The following is a 24,670-nucleotide window of genomic DNA, read 5'->3' on the forward strand; positions in this document are numbered from 1 at the left end:
TACATTCCTAACATGTACCATAAAGTTTTCATAAATTGATATAGTAATGTGATTTTCCTTGTTATTTTTGTTATAAATTTAATATATTGCATCGCGCAAACAAGGAAGATTTAATATAAAAAAGTTTAGTTGATTTAGAAATTTTAAATATTAGAAAAATAATTAAATATTTATATTCTTAAATATTAAGAAAATAATTAATAGACTATTTTGTCTAGTGTGAAATTAATTTTTAAAGAGTAAAAAAGGCGAACTACATTTCGTTAAGGGCATTAATACTTTTAATATAATATAGGTTATAGTTGTTGTTATTATTATTATTATTATTATTGTTGTTGTTGTTGTTGTTGTTATTGTTGTGGCTGTTATTATTATTTTTTTTTTATTACAATTTCTATTTATATTATTGTACAATAATTATGTTATTGGAATATAGTCATACTAAAAGGTAAAAATGTCAGATCAAATATTATAAGAATATTTTAGACACTTTTGATTCCATACTTTTATAATAAAATAGTAAAAAATCAAATAATTATACAAAAAAAAAAATATTAATCCATATAAAAAAACATGTTAGGTACAAAAAATATATAAAAAACAGGAAACGTCAACTTAAAAAAACCTAAGCGGCTTGGATGCAATAACTGTTGCGGCTTATTGGCATTACACTATGGACCTCTGGATACAGAAAGCATACCCCGCAGATGGTCAACATTAAATTGTTGAGTGATTGAAATTTTTTTCAAATAATCTGGTCTGAAATATTTTCACAAGGTTGTTTTGTGTGATCCCTTCTCTCTTTTAAGTTCCTTTTGCGAATTGAGAGCATTTTTACTTTAGCACAAGTGCTTCAAACCTAATTTGCCGAATACCATCACTCATCCAATCAATTCCTGCACCAAAAGAATTATCAAATTTGGACAAAATAACTTGCTTCCTCTCTCCAATTTAAAAAACGGGTCTTGGATTATAACAAAACTAACCAAAGGAATAATCAGTACTTGTACAACTTTAACCAGGGAAGATATTTGTTCACGTTTACTCTAGTCTAAAGTCATGAAATTTTAGAAGACTTCTTAGGTTTATGCAAATAGAGTTTTCTTGAGCCAAAAGTCTCTCGCTATAGAAGCATAGCGAGAATATTAGACCTAAAAATAGGTTATTCCTTGAGTCCATATAATATTAGTATTTTTGACCTATTTTTAATTTTAAATAATGAAGAATTTAATGTACAAAATTTCATTGATTTAGAACTACTAAACATTAGGGAAAAGTTTAAATGACAATTTTGTCTGAGGTGGAATCTATTTTTTAGGATAAAAAAGGCGAACGATATTTCGCTAAGGGCCTTCGTGGTTTTAATATAACTAATCTCTATGAACGTGCTTTGCACGTTATTCTTAGACAATCATCACAAAACAACAATATTATGTAATATTATTTTTAATTTCATTAAATTTATTTTTTGAGGTACAAAAATGTTATTAGATCACATCCACTTAATAGTTAATACCTCTTTAAACGTGATGTATTGGTATATTTCTTTATTCTTCTTACCCATTTGGAAAAATATGTCATGACAAATAATTTAACATTAGGATTGATCGATCATATAATTTATTGAATGTCATTATAAATATAAACATATTGAAAATATTTACTAAATATAATTTTAAAACTACCAGTCATTTTTTGGCTTGAGAAGTCAATTTTTGATGAGAAAGGCACGTGTGTTAACTTATTGGTCCATCAAGTTCCACATAAATTATAAAGGAAAAGAATTATACTCATCAAAAGATGAGATCTCATAATTTTCTAATCTCATTATAAATGATTATATAACAACTATCTAGTTGCTCGTACTATTCCACGATATTTTATTATAATGGTAAAAATTGCGGATTTTTTTTAAATTTAGTTTCTTTTATATGAGTGATTCACATAATTAAAAATCAAGTGTAATTATATTGAGATATTGATCAACTCTTTAACCCTTTAAAAAATATTTTAATTTGGATGAAATGATGATTAACTGATAATGAGGATTTCAAGTAAACTATGACTGTGCGACTCTAACGTTCCAAGAATCTCTAACCTTTTTTATAATTAATGAATTTAAATCCCACACAAACTGGAAGAGAATAACTGGATGAAGCATATTGTCATCCAAGAAGAAGGCTATTGTACGAAGCATTTATTGTCCAAGAAAAAGTAGGCAAAAAACTATGGATAGAGAGGGAGAATTTTTACTTTTTTTTATTTCTTGGTGTTTTCTTTTGGTTTGTATATTGTATTGTGTAAAATATCAGAGAGGGGGTAAAATATTGTATTGTTGGTGCGTGAGGATGAATCCAAAATCAATTTGGATAGGAGTATTTCACCTTCACACCTTTTCATTTTTGCTCGGTATGTGCGATTTAAATTGGAAAAGAATTTCAGCGTTAGGTGATTTACAATTATATCCTTAAATTAAACATATATTTAAGGTTATAAAAGCCAATCAATGTTTCGAGAATATTTTAGTCGTTCGACATTTAGCATAAAGTATTCGTGCTTTTATAATAACTAATTTCTATGAACGTGCGTTGCATGAGAACAATTGCACGTTGATTTTCGAGCGCTGAAATTTTGACATTCATACTTCTCGTAAATTCTCAATTAATTATTTATAGATATTAAGGAACCAAAAATTAAATTTACCTAAAATATTATATATATGAATGCAACAGTTGATGTGAAAGAAAATGTTTATCTTCAAATGTTATTACACTTACATTATACTTGAATTTAAAATAATTCGACATCACGTCTGAACCTGCAAATGATATATGTATTAATAGTATAGACATAAAAAATATAATCATATCTTACCTTATACTTCTTATATACGATATTTTTGGGTTTATTCCCTTATGATACTTTAGCTGCTTGTTATGATTGGAACTCTTATTGTCAATATTGATATTCCTTTTGAAAATGCGACATATAATAGTCAATGTAATAAAATATGTTGCATCAAATATAGTCCAACACTTGAAAATATTTGACTATGTGTTATTTTCGGACAAATTTAAGAGGATATCATTTATTTTCTGTGGTAAAAGTTAAATTTTATATAAGGTTCCCCGTAAGTATTTCATCCCAAATAACTAATTCTGCTTCCTAATATTTAGCACCACCACTATATTATATTGTTGGCATCTTTTTTGTCCTTTTGATATAAAAAAAGTTGTTACAAATAGTATTATAGAAAGAATAAAATGAACATAATCTGCTCGTAATAGTCTAGAAGTAATATTCCTACATAACATATAAAAAGATCAATTTCAGAATGTGTGCATGCGATATACATTTAAAGAAACCAACGAACCTTTGAACAAAAGAGCAGAAGTCGGATAGTATTGCCAAAGAAATTGCCTATATTTGTAATCTTAGAGCTCCACGTGGAGTTAGGAACATAGTACAACAACTTATGTTTTAGCAATAGCTTTTTGTTAGGGATGCTATTTGAGTAGCTGAGATGTATTTGGATAAAAGTTGTGATCGCTTAGCTATGGTTATGTATTTCTTCATGGTGATTAATAAAATAAATTTAATTACCAAAAACAGATCAATTTCCTTTTTTTTAATGCAAAAAGACTATTATAAGACAAAATTAGAGCAATATGGAAAATAGAGCAATTGAATTTTTCTAAAATATTTATTTCATATTTTCTCATAAATAGCTCATAAAGTTTTAAATGACGTCATAAAGTTGTACAATCAAAAATTTGATTTGTAAAATATATTTCTTACATCAAAATTTGGCATTGAATCATTTGCAATGTATTATAACTGTTTGATTCTTTTGACTTTCTTTCACTCCAATATTAATTTTATATATTATCATTCATTTGTTCACAATACTAATCGCAATAAATGAACAATAATATCAAAAATTGAATTAAATGTAGTTATATTCCTGCGGTGTTTGATCTCAGTTTTCATAATTTAATTTTATTGAAGTAAAATATTGTCATTTTAAAATTTTAAAATAAATAAACAAATAACGATTAAGCCAAGCGTATTAGGTTTTGTGCTTATTATGGTTAGATTATAAATTGAGTAATAAATATAGCTTGGAGAAATTTTTTGTCTTATTTTATTTTTGGTTTGAACAGGTTGATTTCTTAGAGTTCAAAGGCAATTAGTATTTGGTAGTAGAAATCAAATTCTGATTAGGATGGGTATAAAGGAGTCTTTTATCCAATTATGAAATTGTTTCTTTAAAGGAAAATTTTATATTTTAGAATAGATTGAGTCCCAACAAAAAAGGTTACTTAGTCCTAACCCAAAATTATATTTATACCCATCATTAAATTGCTACAAAACGGAAATATTAACTTTAAAGGGCAAAAAGGTCGATCAATTTATCGAGGATATTTTCGTCTCTCAACATTTAGCTTCCTAACATTCGTGCTCTTATAATAATAATAATAATAATATATATATAACCACATATTTAAAAAAAAAAAAATTTCTTAAATTTCGTATTTAGTTAAATTATTTAAGTCAAATTATGTCACGTAAATTATAACGAATGAGTCACATAAATGTTCTTTTCTATGACTTCTCTATCATACTATAGTATAAGGGAAGCCTATGAGCCTAAGATAAGAGACCTAAATACCCATTACAGACTAATCGACCATTTTACCCTTTAGTTAAATGCTATTCTTGTAATTCTTTTTGTACAAAAAATGTAACTATGTATTCTAATAAATGTTACTCCCTTAAAAATGGATATTTTATTGTATAATAAATTTGAGAATTAACTACTTATATCTTATGGAACGTGTGTGTGATTTTATATAGGAGTATATAGCCAAAAGGATAATAAATATATTTCATTAAATAAGTAATTAAGCTATACTGATATTAATGTACGGCAATCATTAAATACATTTCAAGATAAATAACAAAAATCGTGATAATGCAACATAGTCTCCTTCATACCCATCATTAATGTACCTGTTAGCTCATTAAAAGACTATTGTTATAATCTTAGGTTATGTTTGAAAAGCTACCAGGTAATTAGAATTGGTGTAATTATTAGGGTAGTAATTATATAACCTAGTAATTATACAGTATGGTAATTACGACAATATGTTCGTTTGTCATAGTGTAATTACAAGTTTACTGTTTGGTTGCACAAATATAATTACATAGTTAGATTAAATTTTAAATGAATTAATTATCAAAATTTAAAAATTAATATAATAAATACATGCCTATAAATATTTTTTATAAGTATAAATGATATTAGATTTGATATTGTGAAGACCCAAAATGTCATCTTTAAATTTAATAGTTAATTTTGTGTTCTAAAACCTCGAAAAGCATTATTTATCATTCATCGACTTGCGCGCACAGTCCGTAAAATTTTCCAAAAAGTTTTCAGGTAAAAAATGAATTAAAATGTGAATTAGAGCTTTAAAACTCAACTGAGTTAACTTTGGTCAACATTTTAAGCAAACGGACTCGGATCAATATTTTGACTGTTCCGATAGGTCCGCATCGTGATTTGGGACTTAGGCGTATGCCCGAAATCAAATTCCGAGGTCCCTAGCCCGAGATATGAAATTTTGATGAAAAATTAAAAGTTTAAGTTCAAATAGTGACCGGATGTCAAATTATGTGCAAACGACCCCGGAATAGAATTTTGATGATTCCAACAACTCCGTATGGTGATTTTGGACTTAGGAGCATGATCGAAATTTCATTTGGAAGTCCGTAGTAGAGTTAGGCTTGAAATGCCAAAAGTTAAATTTTTGGGAAGTTTGACCGGGGGGTTGACTTTTTGATATCGAGGTCGAAATCCGATTCTGAAAATTGGAATAGGTCTGTTATATCATTTATGACTTGTGTGCAAAATTTGAAATCATTCCGAATTGATTTAATGTGTTTCGGCACAAGATATAGAATTTGAAAGTTCAAAGTTTATAGATTTTGATTTGAGGTGCGATTCGTCGTTTTGATGTTGTTTGATGTGGTTTGAAGCCTCGAATAAGTTCGTATTGTACTTTGGGACATGTTGGTATAATTGGTTAAGGTCCCGAGGGTCTCGGGTGGATTTCGGAAGGTAAACGGAATAGATTTCGGACAAAGAAGGCTGTTGTGCAGAAATTTCTAGTGCGTGGAGCCAAATTTGGAAGCTTATATCTCGCAAGCTATAAGGAATCAGAAACTTTTCAAAACATGAAAGTTTTAGCCCTTTGATTCTAATTTTCAAAAAGTTAAACCATTCATTATTTGGACATTGTACAGAAAGTTATGATGGATTGAATGAAGGCTGGTAGAGCAGTTTCGCCAGAAATTTCTGATGTGTGGAGCCGACTTTGAAAGCTTATATCTCGAAATTCATAAGGAATCGGAAAATTTTCAAAATATGAAAGTTGTAGTCATTTGATTCTAGTTTCCAAAAAGTTAAAAAATTCAGCATTTGGACATTTGTTACATAAAGTCATGATCGATTGAAGGAAGGCTGGTAGAGCAGTTTCTGGTAGACTTTTAGTGACGAAAAATGGACGTTTAGTGACGGAAAATGTACTTTTAGTGACGGATTGGTAGAAACTTAAGGACCAAAAATGGTCATTTCATTCATTTCGTTTTGAATTTTTGGAGTACGGTTCTTGGGCGATTTTCACGGGAAAACATTGGGGTAAGTGTTCCTTATCCTATATTGATTATATTTCATGATTCCATACTCATTTACATCATGAATCCGTAAATTTATGGAAGAAAAATTAAGATTTTTGCAAAATCTTCCAAAAACAAAAATTTAAGATTTGGAGGTGGAGTTGTTATCGGATTTTGGTAAAATTGGTATGAGTGGACTCGTAATTTAATGAGTTATCGGATTTTTTAAGTTTCGCCGGATTCCGAGATGTGGGCCCCACGAGCAAATTTTGAGTTAATTTCGGGTTTTATTGAAAAAAATATAATATTTTCTTATGAAATTGATTACTATAATTTTTGTTGACTGTATCAAATTAATTATCATTGGGATATGAGTCGATCGGAGTCGGAAAATCGAGAAAAAAGCATAATACTTGGTTAAATTAGAGCAAGTCGAGGTAAGTGACTTGTCTAACTTTGTGTGGAAGAAATTCTCCTAGGATTGATAATTGTAATGTATGGAAAGTCGTGTACACGAGGTGACGAGTGTGTACACGGGCTAAATGTGAAAGATTATGTTTTAAATTGTGTAGATCATTGTTGTGCATTAATTAAATTATTTTATTTTGTTATATTCTTCATTATTGATTTAATGTTTATATTTTTAAATTTGCTTAACCTTTTCCTGCTAATTGTTTTATCTGTTTAGTTGGAACTTGGTTTCTTTTATTCTGTGCATTATTTGAAGGTTGATTTTCTTTAAATTAAATATTATTAATATAAAGTATTTGACATTTTTAAACTTGATATTGAAGCAACGTATTAAAGATTTTGAAATATTATTTTCCTGAATTATTTACTCCTGAATATTTTTGTAAGATTTTCATACTCATTTTGATGGAGCAGTGAGCTCTTTATTGTGAAAAAATATTATTGTTGAATTATTTTGACATGAGCTGTGGGCTCTTTATTGTGGAAAAATATTATTGTTGAGTTATTTTGACATGAGCCGTGAGCTCTTTATTGTGAAAAAATATTATTGTTGAATTATTTTGACCTGAGTCGTGAGCTCTTTTTTGTAAGATTTTCGTACTCATTGTGATGGAGCAGTGAGCTCTTTATTGTGAAAAAATATTATTGTTGAATTATTTCGACATGAGCCGTGAGCTCTTTTTTGTAAGATTTTCGTACTCATTGTGATGGAGCAGTGAGCTCTTTATTGTGGAAAAATATTATTGTTGAATTATTTTGACATGAGTCGTGAGCTCTTTATTGTGGAAAAATATTATTGTTGAGTTATTTTGACATGAGTCGTGAGCTCTTTATTATGGAACAATATTGTTGATGAATTATTTTGGAGAGTTAAATTATTTGAGCACCTGAGGTGCAAATTGTGATATATTGTGATATTGATACGCATGCGGTGGTATAAGGTCTGGGTATTGAAATGCATGCGGTGAGATAAGGGTGGCTTGATACACGTGGCTAGTAGGGAGAACTACTAGAAGTCATGCGGTGTAATAAGGATGGCTAAAACGCGGGACGCTATTTCGGGAAAAATATTTTCTTTAAAAGAAATTGTGAAGGCTCTCGCGATGAGATAAGAAAATGAGATATTGTGAATTTGTTTATGATTTGGGACTACGAGGCGGTACCTTGGGAGTGCCCTTGTTGATATTGATTTATGGCCGCAGTTGCCTTTGATTATTGTTGTGATTTTTTTAAAGTTGAAAAAAATTCTGTTTTGTTTCCACGAGGTATTTATTTGCCATTATTTGATATAATTAAATGTGACATACTACTTGATTCATTTTTATTGTCATTTTATCTTATAATATTGTTTAAACATTTTATCATGCCATTATTTATTCTCCAATAGGGCCTGACCTGACCTCGTCACTACTCTACCGAGGTTAGGCTTGACACTTACTGGGTACTGCTGTGGTGTACTCATACTACTCTTCTACACATCTTTTTGTGCAGATCCAGGTATATCTTATCAGACCATGCATCAGTAAACTAGTTGTACGAGAAGACTTCGAGGTATATTTGCCAGCGTCCGCAGCCTCCGGAGTCCCCTTCTATCTTACTATGTTGTCTTCCTTATTTGCTTTAGACTCTGATGTATAGAGACATAGAGAATAAATTCTTAGAAGCTTGTGACTTATTTCTACCGGGTTTTGGGAGTTGAAATTGTTTGAATTGTAGTTTATTTATTTTATATATTTATTATTACTCCGCATTGATAGGCTTACCTAGTCTTAGAGACTAGGTACCATCACGACATCCTACGGAGGGAATTTGGGGTCATGACAAGTTGGTATCAGAGCTCTAGGTTCATAGGTGTCATGAGTCACAAGTAAGTTTAGTAGAGTCTTGCGGATCGGTACGGAGACGTCTGTACTTATCTTCGAGAGGCTATGGAACTGTTAGAAAATATTCACTTCTTTGACTCATTATCGTACGATATTGATTTAGCTTAAAACATATATCTTATATTTCTTTGTATCCACTCGTGTATGATATTGCGCACTCGGTATCAGTTATGCGTCGACAGTTCGTGATGCCGTAGATAGACTATGAGGGAGCCAGAGATGCTCAAACATTGCCTCAACGTGTGGTTCCGACTGAAGATGCGGACGTATTGAGAGATCACCTAGTGAATCGTGCGGGGGTGCAACGGACGTTGGCGTCTGTTAGTTTATACAAGCTGTGAAGGTTATTATTGTGGATCATCGGACGTTGTGACTTATGACTTCGTGCCGAGTGGGGGGAGTCCACTACCAATGGGTGGATTGCGGGGTCATGTGTTATATCAGTTTTGGCCTGAAATGTATATATGTGGTACTAAAAGGTTCCCTAAAATTTACACATGTTTAAGACCTGAGATTTTGTAGAGGATAAGGTTGGAACTTGCGGTATGTCCGCCTCCTTAATAATCCTATACTTCAATACCAAAAGAGTTATAGAAACAACTCTAAATTTGTAGAAGGTCTACTCAGCGTGGACGTCATTGTTGCAGATTTTGGGGTGCTTCGGAGGAAGTACACTTGTTGACGAGAGTCTGGACTATGTGGTTCGTGATAAGATTTGTCTGTATGGAGCTCTACTTTTTTGATCGTTGTGTATAAATAGGGGTAAGGGTTACCCCAAAAAAGAATCAAAGAGTATGTTAAGAAATTGGTTAGCTCAACAGTGTTGAGTCAGTATAACAAAAGAAGAAATTTGCCTTGGGAGAGATAATTCTCCACCAGTGTTCGTGGCAAGCCTATAAAGAGGGCAGACCAGCCAATGCAATACCACCCACTTAGCTCAGTTCTCAGAAACGCTTTTAAAAGAGTTTGTTTCCCGGACTCTCCGTAATGCGTGGCACATGGGGTTTGAACGGTTCAGTCATGTCACCATAGACGTTGTCAAAATATGCCATCAAGTTCAATAAGTTAGCTTGTCATACTCCTACTTTGCTTCCTACAGCCAGAGGGCAAGTCCACAGACTCATTAAAGGACTTAATTATGATCGTAAAATTTTGTACGACTCGGGAGCTACAAGCTGATACTTCATTTCTGCTAGTTATACAAATTACCAAGATATTAGAATATGTTCGGGTGAGGAAAAAGGAAACTAAGGAGACCAAGACATCTCGAGGTTTTGGGGGATTCAATGGATTCTACTCTGCAATAAATCATTATGGCGGGGGCTCGGCCAGTCGGCCAGCCCAGTCCGCGCATCGGATTACTCGGGGTGCTCCAGTAAGTTCTTTTAATACACCACCGATATGAGTTCCTACAATGGTTATTCCAGTTATCTGGCACAGACTCAATATGAGCAGCCTAACCCGCAAAGGGGTTGTTATGAATACGGTGATACTAGGCACATCATGAGAAAATTGTCCCAAACTTGGGAGAGACTTATTTCATCAAAGCACTCAGGCTACGTGCCCCATTGCAGTTACTACACCACCCACACGACCAGTTAGGGGTGGAGGACAGACGGGTAAAAGGCGTCCTAGAGGTGGAGACCCAACCGTTAATATATTTGTTTTATGGTATGGCGGAGGTCGCTACATCAGTTGATGTCGTTACAGGTACGACCTTGATATAATATAAAGGAATAATTTCCTTAACTTGATTCGGTTCTGAGTATCGAGATGAGTCCTCCTACTGTGCTCCACTTATGAGTGAGTTTCATAATTCTATAATCTACTTATGTGTTTACTTATGTTAGTAGATTCCATGGAGATAACTACGCCTATCATTCCATGTTGGTCACTAATAAGACCTGTGAGGCTAAATGTGGTTTTCTGTTACTCATTTCGGTAAGTTTTGATATAATTTACGGATAATTAATTATAAATTATGAATTATATGCCCTACCGGTGTGGGGTTCATTATGTGTTGTGATTTTCTTTTTTAACGGAAATTATTTAGAAGGAGCAAATGAAAAGTTTTGATTGGCACGATGTGCATATTACTTGTGATTCAGAACCGAGGATGAGATCCTTGCATTTTAATATAAACTGATATATTTAAACCGGGCTACGAGCTATGATGGAAGTTATATAAGGACGAGATCCTTCTGAGAAAAATTCTTGTGTTTAAGTTCTCTCTTGTGAATTTGAATTTGTACTATAATTTTAATTTTAATTTGTACTAAAAATTCTTGCCATTTTTGTGTTGTAATTATTGAGTTTTAACCTACGAGGTAGGTTCCCGCCCAGGTGACGTTAAATGTGACTCATTAATTCGGGTAAATAATTATGAGGTCTTCATGCCTCGTATCTCGTTATCAGTATTGTGAAGGTTTAAAACGAGATTTTTGTTAACATGAAGTTAATTGACAATTTTGTAATTGATTATAAATAACTATTAAGACCAGATTGACCCAGAAGGGTGCTCCGTTCTTATGGGCCGAGGAATGTGAGGAGAGCTTCCAAAAACTCAAGATAGCTTTGACTACAGCCCCAATATTGGTATTACCTACAGGTTCAGGGTCTTATATTGTGTATTGTGATGCGTCGTGTATTGACCGGTAAAAATTGCCTGAAACATCGCTTCAATCCGAGCTCCATAACTCCAAATATATTAAAATGGTTGAAACATCAAAATATAGCTTCCGTCCATGCTTTGCGATCACGAAGCACAAAATATTCCAGTCCAAAATTTGCCCTTCGCGATCGCAGAAAACCACTCGCGATCGCGAAGAACAAACTCCCCAAGTCTTCCATACAGCCTCTAGTATAATGGTCATAACTTTTTGTACAAAAATTCAAATGACAAATAGTTTAACTTTCTAAAAACTAGACATTAAGGGCTACAACTTTCACTTTTGGATCATCTACAAATTCCTTATAGATTGCGAGATATAAGCTTCTAAAGTCGGGTTAGTACAACAGAGATTTTGTTCTACGAGATCGCGATTCACAAGGCCCCAAACTGCTGATTGCTCTTCGCGAACGCGACCAAATGTTCGCGATCGCGATGCACACCTCTGTAGAGAGAAACCAGCAATTAAAAATGGCCTAGAAATGGTCCGAAATCACCCTGAATCTCACCCGAGCCCCTCGGGACCTCAACCAAATATACCAACAAGTCTTAAAACATCATATGAACTTAGTCGAAGCCTCAAATCACATCAAACAACGCTAAAACCACGAATCATGCCCCAATTCAAGCTTAATAAAACTAAAAAATTCCAACTTCTATATTCGATGCCGAAACCTATCGAATTAAGTCTGATTGACCTCAAATTTTGCACACAAGTCATAAATGACATAACAAACCTATTTTAATTTCCAGAATCGGATTCCAACCCCGATATCAAAAAGTCAACTCCCCGGTCAAACTTTCAAACTTAAATTTTTATTTTAGCCATTTCAAGCCTAATTTAGCTGCGGGCATCCAAATAATTTTTCGGACACGCTCCTAAGTCCAAAATTACCATACGGAGCTATTGGAATCATCAAAACTCTATTCCGGGGTCGTTTACACATAAGTCAATATCTGGTCACTATTTTAACCCAAGCTTTAAAGTGTTGGATTTCATTCTTCCAAACTAACTCCGAAATACCTAAAAACCAAAACCGACAATTCACACAAGTTATAATATATCGTATGAAGGTATTCAAGATTTCAAATAGTAGAAAAGGAGCATAGATGCCCAAAATGACCGGCCGGATCGTTATAAATTTATCCACAACCTCCATTCAACATTTCAAACTAAGTACTTTTGTTTAAGAATTTTTTTTTAAAAAGGCGTGAAAACTCTATTGAAACATTGAAAAAAGTTCCGATGAAAAAGATACCAACATGGTATATATATACTAACATGGTATCATAGAGGACTAATTCATTCCTTTAATAGAAAAAAAAAACTCGTCAGTCCTCTATGATACCCTCACGGTATATATCATTACTGACATGATATAGGTATGGTTCATTCCTTCAAAAAATAGCTCAGTCCTTTATGATACCAAACCGGTATACATATATACTATTTTGGTATATAGTATAGATTCATCTTTTTCGCTAGTTCAACTCAATTTCAACCCAAATTTCACAATTTTAGTGCAAATAATCCACCAAATTGGCTCAACTTTAGACACAACCTCCATTCAACATTTAAAAGTAAATATTTTTGTTTAACAAAAAATTGAAAAAGGCATGAAAACTCAATTAAACTTTTAAAAAGATTCCAATGAAAAATTTCAATAAATTTAAAAAGGACCAAATTATAACGGTATAATATTACACTATACTGTATATTATACGAGTATACTGTTGGAATAAATTGTATAAATTAAAAATTATATACTAAAGTGGTATACATGTATACCATTTTATTATATAGTACAAATCCATCATCTTCGCTAGTTCAATTTAATTTCAACCCAAATTTTACAACTCTACTACAAAATCTCTATCAAATTGGCTCAAACTTTTGCTACATCTTCTAATCAACATTTCAAACAAAACCCAAGCAGAATCAGCTCAAAACAACTATATACTCAACACGCCCACTACATGAATTTTCAGCTTCAAGGTCCTTCAATTGTGCATTTAATTTTTTCTAATAATAAATTTTAAAAAATCTCTAGTATGAACTTTCTAAAGATACTATAAATTACTTTTTTAAAATATCTACTTTTAATCAAACAACAAATCTTAAAGTTGAAATTTCAATTCAAAAGTTTCAAATTCAACAATGATGAGTCTTTAAAAATTCAATCCCAATCACCTCAAATCATCTCCAAATGAAACCAAATTTCAGTATGATTAATATCCTTTCTTTTACTATAGCATAGTATTTTACTTAAAAACTGCATTAGGGCTACAAGTATAAATGCTTAAGCTCAGACCATTCCCTGTGAAAATCCACAAAAAGGATATATTTTTATCATATATGCTAGGACAATAGTGATTTATCCATAATCTCTATAAATAGATTTACTAAATAATGAGTTAAGCACATAAGTGAGAAATGGAGGAAGATGGTCATAAAAATAATGACGTCATGATTTGTGGATGCAACGCCTTGGCAGAAGATAAGTGAAGGGGCGGGTAATTATATTTACTCGTATGGGTAGTCTTTGTAATTAGTTTGAGGGTAGATAATTAGTTTAGGTTTTATGGATATTTTGTGTAGATTCCCCTATTTAAAACACAGTTAACTCCATATACATTTAAAATATTTGCTTTATATTCTATACCTACTTTATAAAATTTTATTTATTTTTTACATCTTTAATACCATTATATGCCATTAAACAAATCTCACCTTTTAAGGGATTAGATTATCTCTCACTCCAACTTGATAAATCCCTTAAAATACTCCATCATCCCAAGGAATTAGGATTATAAATTTTCAATGAAATATCATACCCCAATGATTTATTGTTCCAAATAAACAACCCTATCTATTCTTTCCTATGACCTGTGGGTGCAAAAGGAGTAAGAATATGAAAATGGAGCATTTGTTTTGTACAAGACAATATCTCTTTACCATTTATTTGTTAGATGAAGTGTTTCATCTTTATTGTTTTTCTCTTACATCTATGTAATCAAAAGAAAAGTTAAAATAAGATAAAAATATTTTAATTTGGGATATAATATCTAAACTACAGAAATATTAGAATATACTATTCAAACTAATACACCACAATATTCTAATTAAAATTACAATATTCAAATCAAACACGTTGTAGTATTCAAACCAACACACCACAATATTCTAATTTGGAATACAGTATTCAAACCAAACATACCACAATATTCTAATTTGAAATACAATATTCAAATCAAATATACTTTTATTTATATTTATTGTGTATATATTATTTTACTTGGAATATCAACATTCTTTAATAATATACAATAATTAGTTTATTGTATTTTTTTTATTGTATAGAAGAAGATAAATTTCTATAAAGACAAAGGTTCCCATAGTAAAAAAATTGTTTAATGGATAATCCTTTTTTCTTCTTTAATTTTGGTCCAAGTTTGAAACAGATGGAATACTATTTTGAGTGGATTTGCTTTGTATATCTAGCTTCCTTTAATTTAGTGGACATATTTATTAGGTAGTTATTGTCCTTTAACTAAATAGGTATGTGGGGTAATTAATTGATGTGTACTACGTGTAATTTTATAATTAAAGTATGGTGTGTTAAGAGTTCGTTAAAGGGGGTATACAGTGTAACTTCCCCAAGAATAAAAACATTCATGAAATATAATCGCATTCAGTAACTACGATTTATAAGTCGCATTCAGTAAATGCGATTTATAAGCCGCATTCAATAATTACGCTTTATAAGTAGCATTCAGACTTGCGATGTATAAGTCACATTTAATACTTGCGATTTATAAGTCGTATTCAGTACTTGTGATTTATAAGTCACATTCAGTAATTGCAATTTATAAGTCTTATTCAGTAATTGCGATTTATAAGTCCTATTCAGTAATTGCAATTTATAACTCTCATTATTGCCCAACATTACGATTTCTTAGTCTTTTAATTGCGATTTACAACTCTCATTATTACGATTTCTAAGTCGCATTGAGTAATTACGGTTAATATGCCGTTGCCTTAATTGATAGTTAACACCGCGATTTATAGTCACATTAATGAATCACTATTTATAAGTGTCAGTGACTAATTACGGTTTATAAGTCGCATTGAACTAAACATGTTTTTTAAGACGTATTCAATGCGATTACAAGTTCCCTCCAACTTATTAAATTTACAAAATTGGTAAATTTTTCCATCGCCTCGGGACAATGCAACTTATAAATCACTTCCTTTTCTAGATGCACATGACGCCAATAACCCGATCTTGCCTTCCAGCCTATTTTATTTTATTTTAAAAAGATCGTGTGCTGCAAAGTTCCTGAAAAATTAAAGCGGTCAACTCATAATTGATAAAATTGTAAGTTCAATAAATTGCATTGAGTAGATGCAATTGATGGTATGTATTACTAACGAGTTTATTCTTTCATCATGGTTGATGCTTAAGTTGTACAAATACATTTTACATATTTTTGGTATCCCCTTACAACAATACTAACATTGAAATTGTTGAGCTAAAATGTGTACATTTTGGAAAAAAGTTTGCTACAAAAGTTATGACATGCTTCTATTATTCACACAATAGAATAATATACAATTTTTTTTTTAATGTAATACTTATGGATAAAACTAAAATCTACAAACGCCCTGATGTACACCCTTATAAGCAAATTTTGAAAGTGTTATGCCTTAATTTTTTCTCTTTCGACATTTCAATTTCCCTTCTTCGTAATATTCCAAAACCAAATTCCGATTGAAAAGTCACCACCCTTCGCGGCTATCCCCACCCCAGCACTGGCCACCGTCGTGTGACGGAGAAATGAGATTTCTACAACTCCGGTGGAAGAATCCGGCGAAGATATCATCAAACACTCCACTTTCATTCGGCCCTTTCAATTCCACAACCCAAACCCGGTGGAAGAAACCAGCAAATACAGCCCAAACCCGACTGGAAAACCGGACCCGAGACCCGAATCTCGACAAACTCACAGCCCAATACCGGAGACTTAAACTCATCCTTAACCTCTACGACGTCGTATCTGCTAAAAAACGCGGTCGTTTTGTCTCAGTTCAGTCACTGTCCAAATGTGCCCCTCATGCCGGCATTAACACCAGCACCGCCGGTGATCTTCTCCGGAAATACCCCCATATTTTTGAGGTATTTACACACCCTATTAAGCGTAATTTATGCTGCAAGTTTAGGGAGAACTTTGTCATTTTGCTTAAGCAAGAAGAAGATTTCATATCACAAAATGAACATGAGAATGTGATGAGAATAAGGAAAATTTTAATGATGTCTGTTAATGGTAGTATACATTTGCATGCACTTAGATTAATGAGGACTGAATTGGGCTTTCCTGAAAACTTCAGGGACTCAATTGCAATAAAGTATGATGAAGTTTTTAGGATGGTGGATTTGGAAATTGTTGAATTAATTGATAGAAATGGCATTGATGAGAGTTCTGGGGTGGCAAAGGTTGAATCTTGGAGGCAAAAGGAGTATACTGAGAAATGGTTGAGTGAATTTGAGGTGAAATATGCATTTCCTATTCATTTCCCGACTGGGTTTAAGATAGAACCAGGTTATAGGGAGAAACTGAAAAATTGGCAAAGGCTTCCTTATGTTAAGCCTTACGAAAGAGAACTTACGTATCACTTGAATGGACAAAAAACTGAACCCTTGGGACAATCTTTAGGATGTGATGAGTTGATATCGAGGTCAAAGGGTGTTGGAAAACGTAAGTCTGGAGGGGTTGAGCGGTATGAGAAGCGAGCTGTGGCGATTATTCATGAACTTCTGAGCTTGACTGTTGAGAAGTTGGTGCCTCTCGAAAGATTGGCACATTATAAAAAGGACCTCGGCATTGAAGTTAATATTCGTGAGCTGTTGTTGAAGCATCCTGGGATATTCTACATATCCACTAAAGGGAATATTGAGATTGTTTTTCTTAGGGAGGCATATAGTAAAGGGTGTTTGATTGAGCCGAACCCAATTTATGATTTGAGAAGAAAGGTGTTGGACCTTCTCTTGTTGGGAAACCGTCATACAAGAGAGTTGAGAACGGAAATGGAACTGAAGGATGAAATTAGGGACATGACAGATGATGAAAATGGATGGGAAAACAGAGAGGGTGACTTTGTCATTCCAATTCTAGAGAGTTTTTCTGATCATGACAACGACGACAATTTGAAATAGAATGGTTGCTTATCTGTGGCAGAGCTGATTGGGCTTTCTGAGATGGAAATCAGTCATGATGATCTAGGTGCGTCTTCTAATCTGGATTTTTCTGCTAACTGACAATTAATGATATGGCAGTTGATGTTAGTTGTAGAAAAATGGATACACGGTCATATTTGTGCTTCCTGCTGTCATTGTTCAGAAAGTTTATTCCGTTGTACAGAGCCTCAGTATGATTTGCCAGGAACCTTTGTTGTTTCTGTTGGTGCGCTTTGCGTTCGAAATTTTATTCTTCCATCTCTAGCATTATGACTTAATTTCCTCACTCTGTTCAAATCTGATAATTGCATGTTGCAGTTCCTTATCTACCAGATTTAGTTATTTGAATTTTCTCCTTCCAATTCAGACTATTCGATTATGAAAAGGGAAAGATAGGATAGTCCTTGTGGTAAGGCACTTAGTTCTGTAGAGCAGTCTTAGGAATATGTTTGTTTTGGTAGCTTGATTATTGATTGCCAACTAAAGAACTGAACCAAAGTCAATTTAATAAACTTCCAGCTGCGCAGTGTTTGCTAGATCGTAACTTACTTTTTTTTATGCTCGTGACTTGTATAATACAGGGTTATTCGAAGACCATATTCAAGTCCAGGTAAGTGTGGAGAAACATTGCCACAGAATAGAAAGGTGTCAGGTTCGATATATTTGGGGTAATGCATTGTTCTTTTCGTTGCTTCTGGTGGAGGACACTGAATTCTTTCATATATAGTCTATTATTGTCAATAGAATCTGTCCTCCTACCAAAGACTATTCTAGTACTCAAATACACCTTTGTGCCTGTTGATTTTTGAACGAGGGAGGAAAGGTTGAAGTTCTGGCCCTGCTAAGGCTCGTTGACATATGGTATTTTCAGTGCAGCAAGAGTGGTTCGTGGTGAGGAATGGACGGGCGATATGTTGGATGACTATGTAATGCTTTAAAATAGCAACTAACTTGGAACACGGAGCTGCATAAATTGAGGATGTTTTTCTTAGAGTAGTTTTACTGAAGCGGAAGGGAGTGATCTGAAAACATATTGTATGATTTTCCAGAAAAGACTCTGTTCTAGCCTTTCAGATGCTTTACGATTTCCTTTCTCCAGATAATCCACAGTAGAACCAAGAAGGATTCATTCCATACTCGCCTGAGTTTTCATCGTATAAGCATTTCTTTGACAGTGATGAAAGAAATGGCCAAATATGCAACAAGAAAGTTGAGCTTTTAAGTGTATCTACATTTGGTTTTGGTTAGGTTTTTAAACAAGTTTTCACTAAGCAATTTTCTGAAAAGAGTTTGGTTGAATTATCTTTCGAGAAAATACTTTTGGAAAGTCATGTTAGTTTTTTGTGAAAACTCTTTGGATTGTTTTGAGTCATTAGAAAGCATTTCGGTTTGATTTTCAAAGAACAAAGTCTATTTAAAAAAAAAGAAAAGAATACAGTTGTTTTCATTTTTTAAAGAACGTTTACGAAAGTAAAATTCTAATCCAAACGGGTTTAAATATTATGCATCTATAATTCCTTTTTAAGAGAAGACTTATAGAATAACACAAGCTTCTTCTAATGTAAGACGTTGTTACGCAATAAAAATAAGCATCGAACAATTTCATCCACTCCATAGAATGGTGATATAAAGCAGACAGAAAGGTTGCCACTAAAACCAATTAGTTCATTTTCTAATGGTCTCCTGTTCTAATACTCTATTCAATAGAGTTATAAGATGACACTGCGAACTATTTCCAAGCCATCCACCTCATTTTTGGTTTCACCTGTAACCTTAAAGCTTCATTCAATTATTATTATTATTATTACAAAGCACACAAAAAAATCAATATTTAGATTAGCTCTAATCATACAACAACAACAGTGGATCTTGGAAGGGTAGTGTGTACACAGACCTAATCATTTAAAAAAAAAATTTCACTGCTTCAATTAAAAAGATCAAGGTCTGAAAGTTAAAGCTTTACACCACGAGTCAATTGAAAAATTGTTCGTAAGACTTTCCTTTCTTTTTTATTTTTATTTTTAAAAAAAAGATATATGTCTCGATTGCATTTTTTTTATCTATAAAATATTCCTTTAATAAAAAAAAAGATTTCTCTAAAACTGAATAACTTTTTTAAGTGTCCAAAAAACGTCCCTTCAGGGACATCCGATAAATTTGGAACGATACATAGAAAATTTTCATGACCCCTGCGCAAGGATAACACGTGCAAATAAAAAAAATGGTCCAAATTTTGAAGAAAGAAAAAGTGTCCAAAAATACATTTTTTTGAGAAAAAAAGATGTGCTTAGGAAGATTGTATTTCTTTTATTTAAGAAATTTCATTACAAAAAAAAAAAAAAAACTCTGGATATTTTTCCTTATATAAGTTCCCAAACAAACACAATTAATATGGATTGGTGGTGAAACTTTGAGGTATACTTGGTGGGGGAAAGTGTCATATTTCAGAAGTTGGAGGGAATATAAATTTTTTTCAAGTTTTTAGGTAAGTATAAGAAGAGGACACAAGTTCCGCAGTGAACTAGGGTTTTGGTTGTGAAGATTGGGCGAAATGGGAGAAGAGAAGAGAGAAGTAATATTCAGAGACATAAGACGATATTATTGTGAATTTTGTGGAATTTGCCGCTCGAAAAAGTCCCTCATCTCCTCTCATATCCTCTCCCATCATCAAGTATGTGTTCCTTCTTTTCTGGATTTTACGTTTTGCTTTCCTCCAATTAAATTTATCACTTGTTCATTAAGCTGCAAATAGATCTGGCTGTTTTTGTGAGCTGTCTTGTATTCTAAAGTTGATATTGAGTAATTATTAGCTTCATTAGCCAGAAATAAAATGTGAAATACTATAAGGATTTGTTTGGTTCACGGACTAGTTATAACAGGTTGTTATGCGTGGAATACTAATACATGAATTTTTGTGTTTGGATTTCAATTCTACTATATTAGTATTATTATCTTTTGAGGTGCTCTTTTTTGTTTATCGGAAAACAAATGCTGTAATAGTAGCGCAGAGTTTTATGTGTATTGAATTCACTTATTCATCAAACAAGATGAGCCCTTAGTGCGTGTTGTGTAATATAAATTGGGACAGTGGAATCATAGGTGAACATGAAATTGAAGATTTTCTTGTGATTGAGCTTAAACATTTAGTTATATGTTTCGAGAGAAGCTGATTTGGTTAGTCGGATGAAGGAAAACTGAAATTGGTTTTGTTTGTTTTTTGAATAGGATGAAATGGAGAGGCGGAAAGATGAGGCAAATGAAGATGCAAAGAGAAAGGAAGGCCCAAAAATGAATATTTGTGAAGAATGTGGTGTGAGCTTTCAGAAGCCTGCTCATTTGAAGCAGCATATGCAGAGTCATTCACTCGAGGTATCTTTTGTGCGTGTTCTTCGTTTGTGATGTTGACTAGCTCTTATTACTTTAGTGAGAGTTCAGTTTTTAGGTTAATAATAAGCCTTCATATTTTCTGATTTATTGTCTTTGTATAAATTTAATAGTTGATGAATTTGCAGATTGAGGTAATGTGAGAAACATTGTGGAATTATGTGAAGGTGTGAAGCATTGGATCCCACATAAAGAACTCCAAAATGCAAGAGGCAGGTATCTTTTCCTTGACTGGATCAGTATCAGGAAGGGGGACCTCCTGAGAAGCTCCATCAAGTGAGCCTCAATCACGCCTTATAATCTTGGTGGTTAGAGACTCATCCCAGTTCCCCCTCCTCCTAAATACAAAAAAACCTTATCTTTTCTCTCCATTAGCATTCATGGACTTTTGTCCAGGACCTCCAGAGATTGAAACATTCTTAAAATGTTTTCTTCTTGATCTTTTGCATGAACAGAGGCCATTTGTATGCCATATAGATGACTGCCAGTCCAGCTACCGTAGAAAGGATCACTTGACGAGACATCTCTTGCAGCACCAAGGGAGGTTGTTTGAGTGTCCCGTTGATGGTTGCAAACGTTCATTTAGTATTCAAGGCAACATGACTCGGCATGTCAAAGAGATGCATGACCAGTGTGCCTCCCCTGAGGCTAATCTTCCAAAGCAGTATGTCTGTTCAGAACCTGGTTGTGGGAAGGTGTTTAAATTTGCATCCAAATTAAATAAGCATGAAGATTCTCATGGCAAGTCAAACTTCAAAATTCTAATTATCTGTAGAGTATTAATATTTTATATGTTTCTGGTTTTGAAAACTTCCAATAATGACACCATAATCTGCCATGTATCCATGCAGTCAAGTTGGCGACGATGGAGGCACTTTGTTTAGAGCCAGGCTGTATGAAACATTTCACAAATGAGAAATGCCTCAAGGAACACATAGAGAGTTGCCACCAGCATATTGTGTGTGAAATATGTGGAACCAAGCAACTGAAGAAAAATATTAAGCGGCATCTCCGCACGCATGAAGAAGAGTCTACATCGGAGAGAATAAAATGTGAATTCCAGGATTGTCAGCACACTTTCTCCACTGTAAGGGAGTGCTGCATTTTCTTATGTAAATAAATCTCCTTGCTGTTAGAAGGAACAGTACTCATGAATTTAGAAAGCAATAGCGCTAACTCATTATGAGCGAGGAAAAATACTTACATATCAAACAACAATTTTTAACCTCAACCAAGCCTGCACTGCATCCAGTTAAGTGCATAAGAGTGAATAGTGTTCTCACTGAAATATTTGTTGCTTGAAAAACAGAAATCAAATCTTATTCAGCATGTCAAAGCTGTGCACCTGGGGGATAAACCATTCTCATGTGGCATTGCTGGTTGTGGTATGAAATTTGCCTTCAAGCATGTGAGAGATAGACATGAAAAATCAGGCTGCCATGTTTATACTCCAGTAAGTAGAATGCATTTGCTGCTTGAAAGCACAACACTGTCACTCAGGTCAGTTTGCTTCTAATATTCATGAGTGACTTGAGGCGTTTTGATTTTGTCTTGTGTAGGGTGATTTTGTAGAGGCTGACGAGCAATTCCGTTCTAGACCAAGAGGTGGTAGGAAGAGGAAGCTTCCTGTTTTCGAGGCCATTATGCGGAAAAGGATAACACCACCCAGTGGTACAGATCCCGTGTTCTATCAAGGATCAGAGTATCTCTCATGGTTACTCTCAGCAGAATCAGATGAAGAGCTGTGAGTCTGTCTTCGGCCAGATGCTGTGTCAAATCATGGGCCAGAAATCTCATTGTTCCTCTCAGTAGAATCAGCGGATCAACTCTGAGAGTCTCCTGGACAGTTTCTCGGCAGATAGCTAGTGTATATGCTGTCGATATGTTCTTACTAGAAAAAAGTATATGCAGTCCATAAGTTATAAATGTAGCACAATGCTTGTTCTATATTAATCCAGTGGATTATCTTTTGTCGACTCTTTCCCAAGACTCCCTATCTCTTTGTTTTATTTGATATTGAGGTGTTTGGTAAGCATGAAGGTTAATAAAACTGTTGATATATAAATAAATCTATTTGTACCAAATATACTTTTGAAAGTGACTAAAATGGGTCGTTAAAATCGAGGGAGCTTTCTATTGTAAAAATATGTTGATTTTTATGAAACGGGAAGCAAAAGGTAATTCATCTCTTATAAAATGAAATAGAGTGTAATTAATTCACTTCTCAAAAAACGCTTATTTGATGTTTTAAACATGTAAAATTTATTTACACGTGAGAGATCTAAAAATATTATTTTCTTAATTTTAAAATTGCATAATGTATGAATAGCACCAATATAGTACTGGTTAGGCCAATTTTGCCGTAACCTATCATGTTTCTTCAGAAATTCCGTTCTCAGAGTCACTGCAACTACTTTACGAAGGAAAAAATATTAATGTCCTTAACAGTATACACAATATGGAGAGCCATCTCACCCGCTTTGGAATTTTCATTTCTGAATAACCTTATTGGAGCAAAAGCGCCCTTTGCTGGAATAAGTAGGAATCCGTTCCGGCACACACAAGTCGCATTCCTAAATTACATTACCTATTTCGATTATAAATCGCATTCTTTTATTGCGATATGTAAATCGTATTCGTATTGCGACTTATAAATCACATTCATAAATTGTGACATACAACACATTCTTGATTTATAAATTGGATTCACAAAAATTATACATAACATTTAATTAATGTGACTTACAAATTTATTGTTTTAATTGCAATTTATAAGTCGCACTCAAAGAGTGATTTGTGAGTCGTATTCAGTGATCCCGAATTATAAACATCGAGCACAATAAGCTAGAGGAGTTATTATTTCGTTTTGGAAGGGTCACATTCTACCTATAGCGATATACAAGTCCAGCGTTCTTCAACTGCGATTTATACTTATAAATCGCATCCGACAAATGCGGTTTGTGCTCCACCCCTTTGCTGGACCTTCTCACATCATAACCCGGCTTATTCATTTTCTATTCGGCAAACCGTTGTGAATTTGTAAGTTCAATAAATCACATTGGTTAAATGCGTTTTGGTATTTCTTTAAAGCCAATACATCACTGAAATTATTGAGCCAATATGCTTAAATCCTAAACAAAAACACATTTGAATAATCATATACTAAAAGTTGTATTGTGTCTATACGCTCCGGTGGCAATAAAAAATACATTTGAATATAAGATGTTATTGTACATCCTTTCATCAACAAATGCATCACAAATTTACAATGTCCTTATGCAGCTTGACCTTTGAAGTTGATTCTAGAATTTGCAACAAATGCAAAATAGGGACTTCAAAAACTTGAC

General features: G+C 33.2%; 2 protein-coding genes and 1 non-coding gene across 5 annotated transcripts; all 3 read left to right on the forward strand.

Annotated features, from left to right (window-relative positions):
* Positions 1 to 16,373: 16,373 nt before the first annotated feature.
* On the forward strand, positions 16,374 to 19,071 carry LOC107777977 (protein ROOT PRIMORDIUM DEFECTIVE 1-like). 2 transcript variants are annotated; one of them, XM_075248297.1, is made up of 3 exons: positions 16,766 to 16,880; positions 17,093 to 17,985; positions 18,521 to 19,071. In XM_075248297.1, the coding sequence occupies exons 1-2, from the start codon at positions 16,819 to 16,821 to the stop codon at positions 17,916 to 17,918; spliced, it is 888 nt and encodes a 295-aa protein (XP_075104398.1). In that variant the 5' UTR covers positions 16,766 to 16,818; the 3' UTR covers positions 17,919 to 17,985; positions 18,521 to 19,071. The 2 variants fall into 2 exon arrangements, with proteins under 2 accessions (XP_016453640.1, XP_075104398.1); XM_016598154.2 differs by having other exon boundaries at positions 16,374 to 17,985.
* A 1,000-nt stretch (positions 19,072 to 20,071) lies between these two features.
* On the forward strand, positions 20,072 to 20,175 carry LOC142178761 (U6 spliceosomal RNA). The gene has a single exon (XR_012707015.1). It is a non-coding gene; the product is annotated as a U6 spliceosomal RNA (small nuclear RNA).
* A 272-nt stretch (positions 20,176 to 20,447) lies between these two features.
* Positions 20,448 to 23,302, forward strand: LOC107777976 (transcription factor IIIA-like). 2 transcript variants are annotated; one of them, XM_016598153.2, is made up of 6 exons: positions 20,448 to 20,610; positions 21,165 to 21,308; positions 21,779 to 22,064; positions 22,175 to 22,410; positions 22,633 to 22,776; positions 22,883 to 23,302. In XM_016598153.2, the coding sequence occupies exons 1-6, from the start codon at positions 20,491 to 20,493 to the stop codon at positions 23,069 to 23,071; spliced, it is 1,119 nt and encodes a 372-aa protein (XP_016453639.1). In that variant the 5' UTR covers positions 20,448 to 20,490; the 3' UTR covers positions 23,072 to 23,302. The 2 variants fall into 2 exon arrangements, with proteins under 2 accessions (XP_016453639.1, XP_075104227.1); XM_075248126.1 differs by having other exon boundaries at positions 20,463 to 20,610; positions 21,452 to 22,064.
* The last annotated feature ends 1,368 nt before the right edge of the window (positions 23,303 to 24,670 follow it).

The sequence above is a fragment of the Nicotiana tabacum genome, chromosome 24 (genome assembly GCF_000715075.1).
Source record: "Nicotiana tabacum cultivar K326 chromosome 24, ASM71507v2, whole genome shotgun sequence".
NCBI classification, from domain to species: Eukaryota; Viridiplantae; Streptophyta; class Magnoliopsida; order Solanales; family Solanaceae; genus Nicotiana; species Nicotiana tabacum.

Bases quoted from the DNA above. Each gene is read 5' to 3' on its own strand.
- LOC107777977 (XM_016598154.2), top strand. From the start codon at position 16,542: ATGAGATTTCTACAACTCCGGTGGAAGAATCCGGCGAAGATATCATCA.
- LOC107777976 (XM_016598153.2), top strand. From the start codon at position 20,491: ATGGGAGAAGAGAAGAGAGAAGTAATATTCAGAGACATAAGACGATAT. The intron at 22,065-22,174 runs GCAAGTCAAACT...GTATCCATGCAG, and splicing joins TAAGCATGAAGATTCTCATG to TCAAGTTGGCGACGATGGAG. The intron at 22,411-22,632 runs GTAAGGGAGTGC...CTTGAAAAACAG, and splicing joins GTCAGCACACTTTCTCCACT to AAATCAAATCTTATTCAGCA.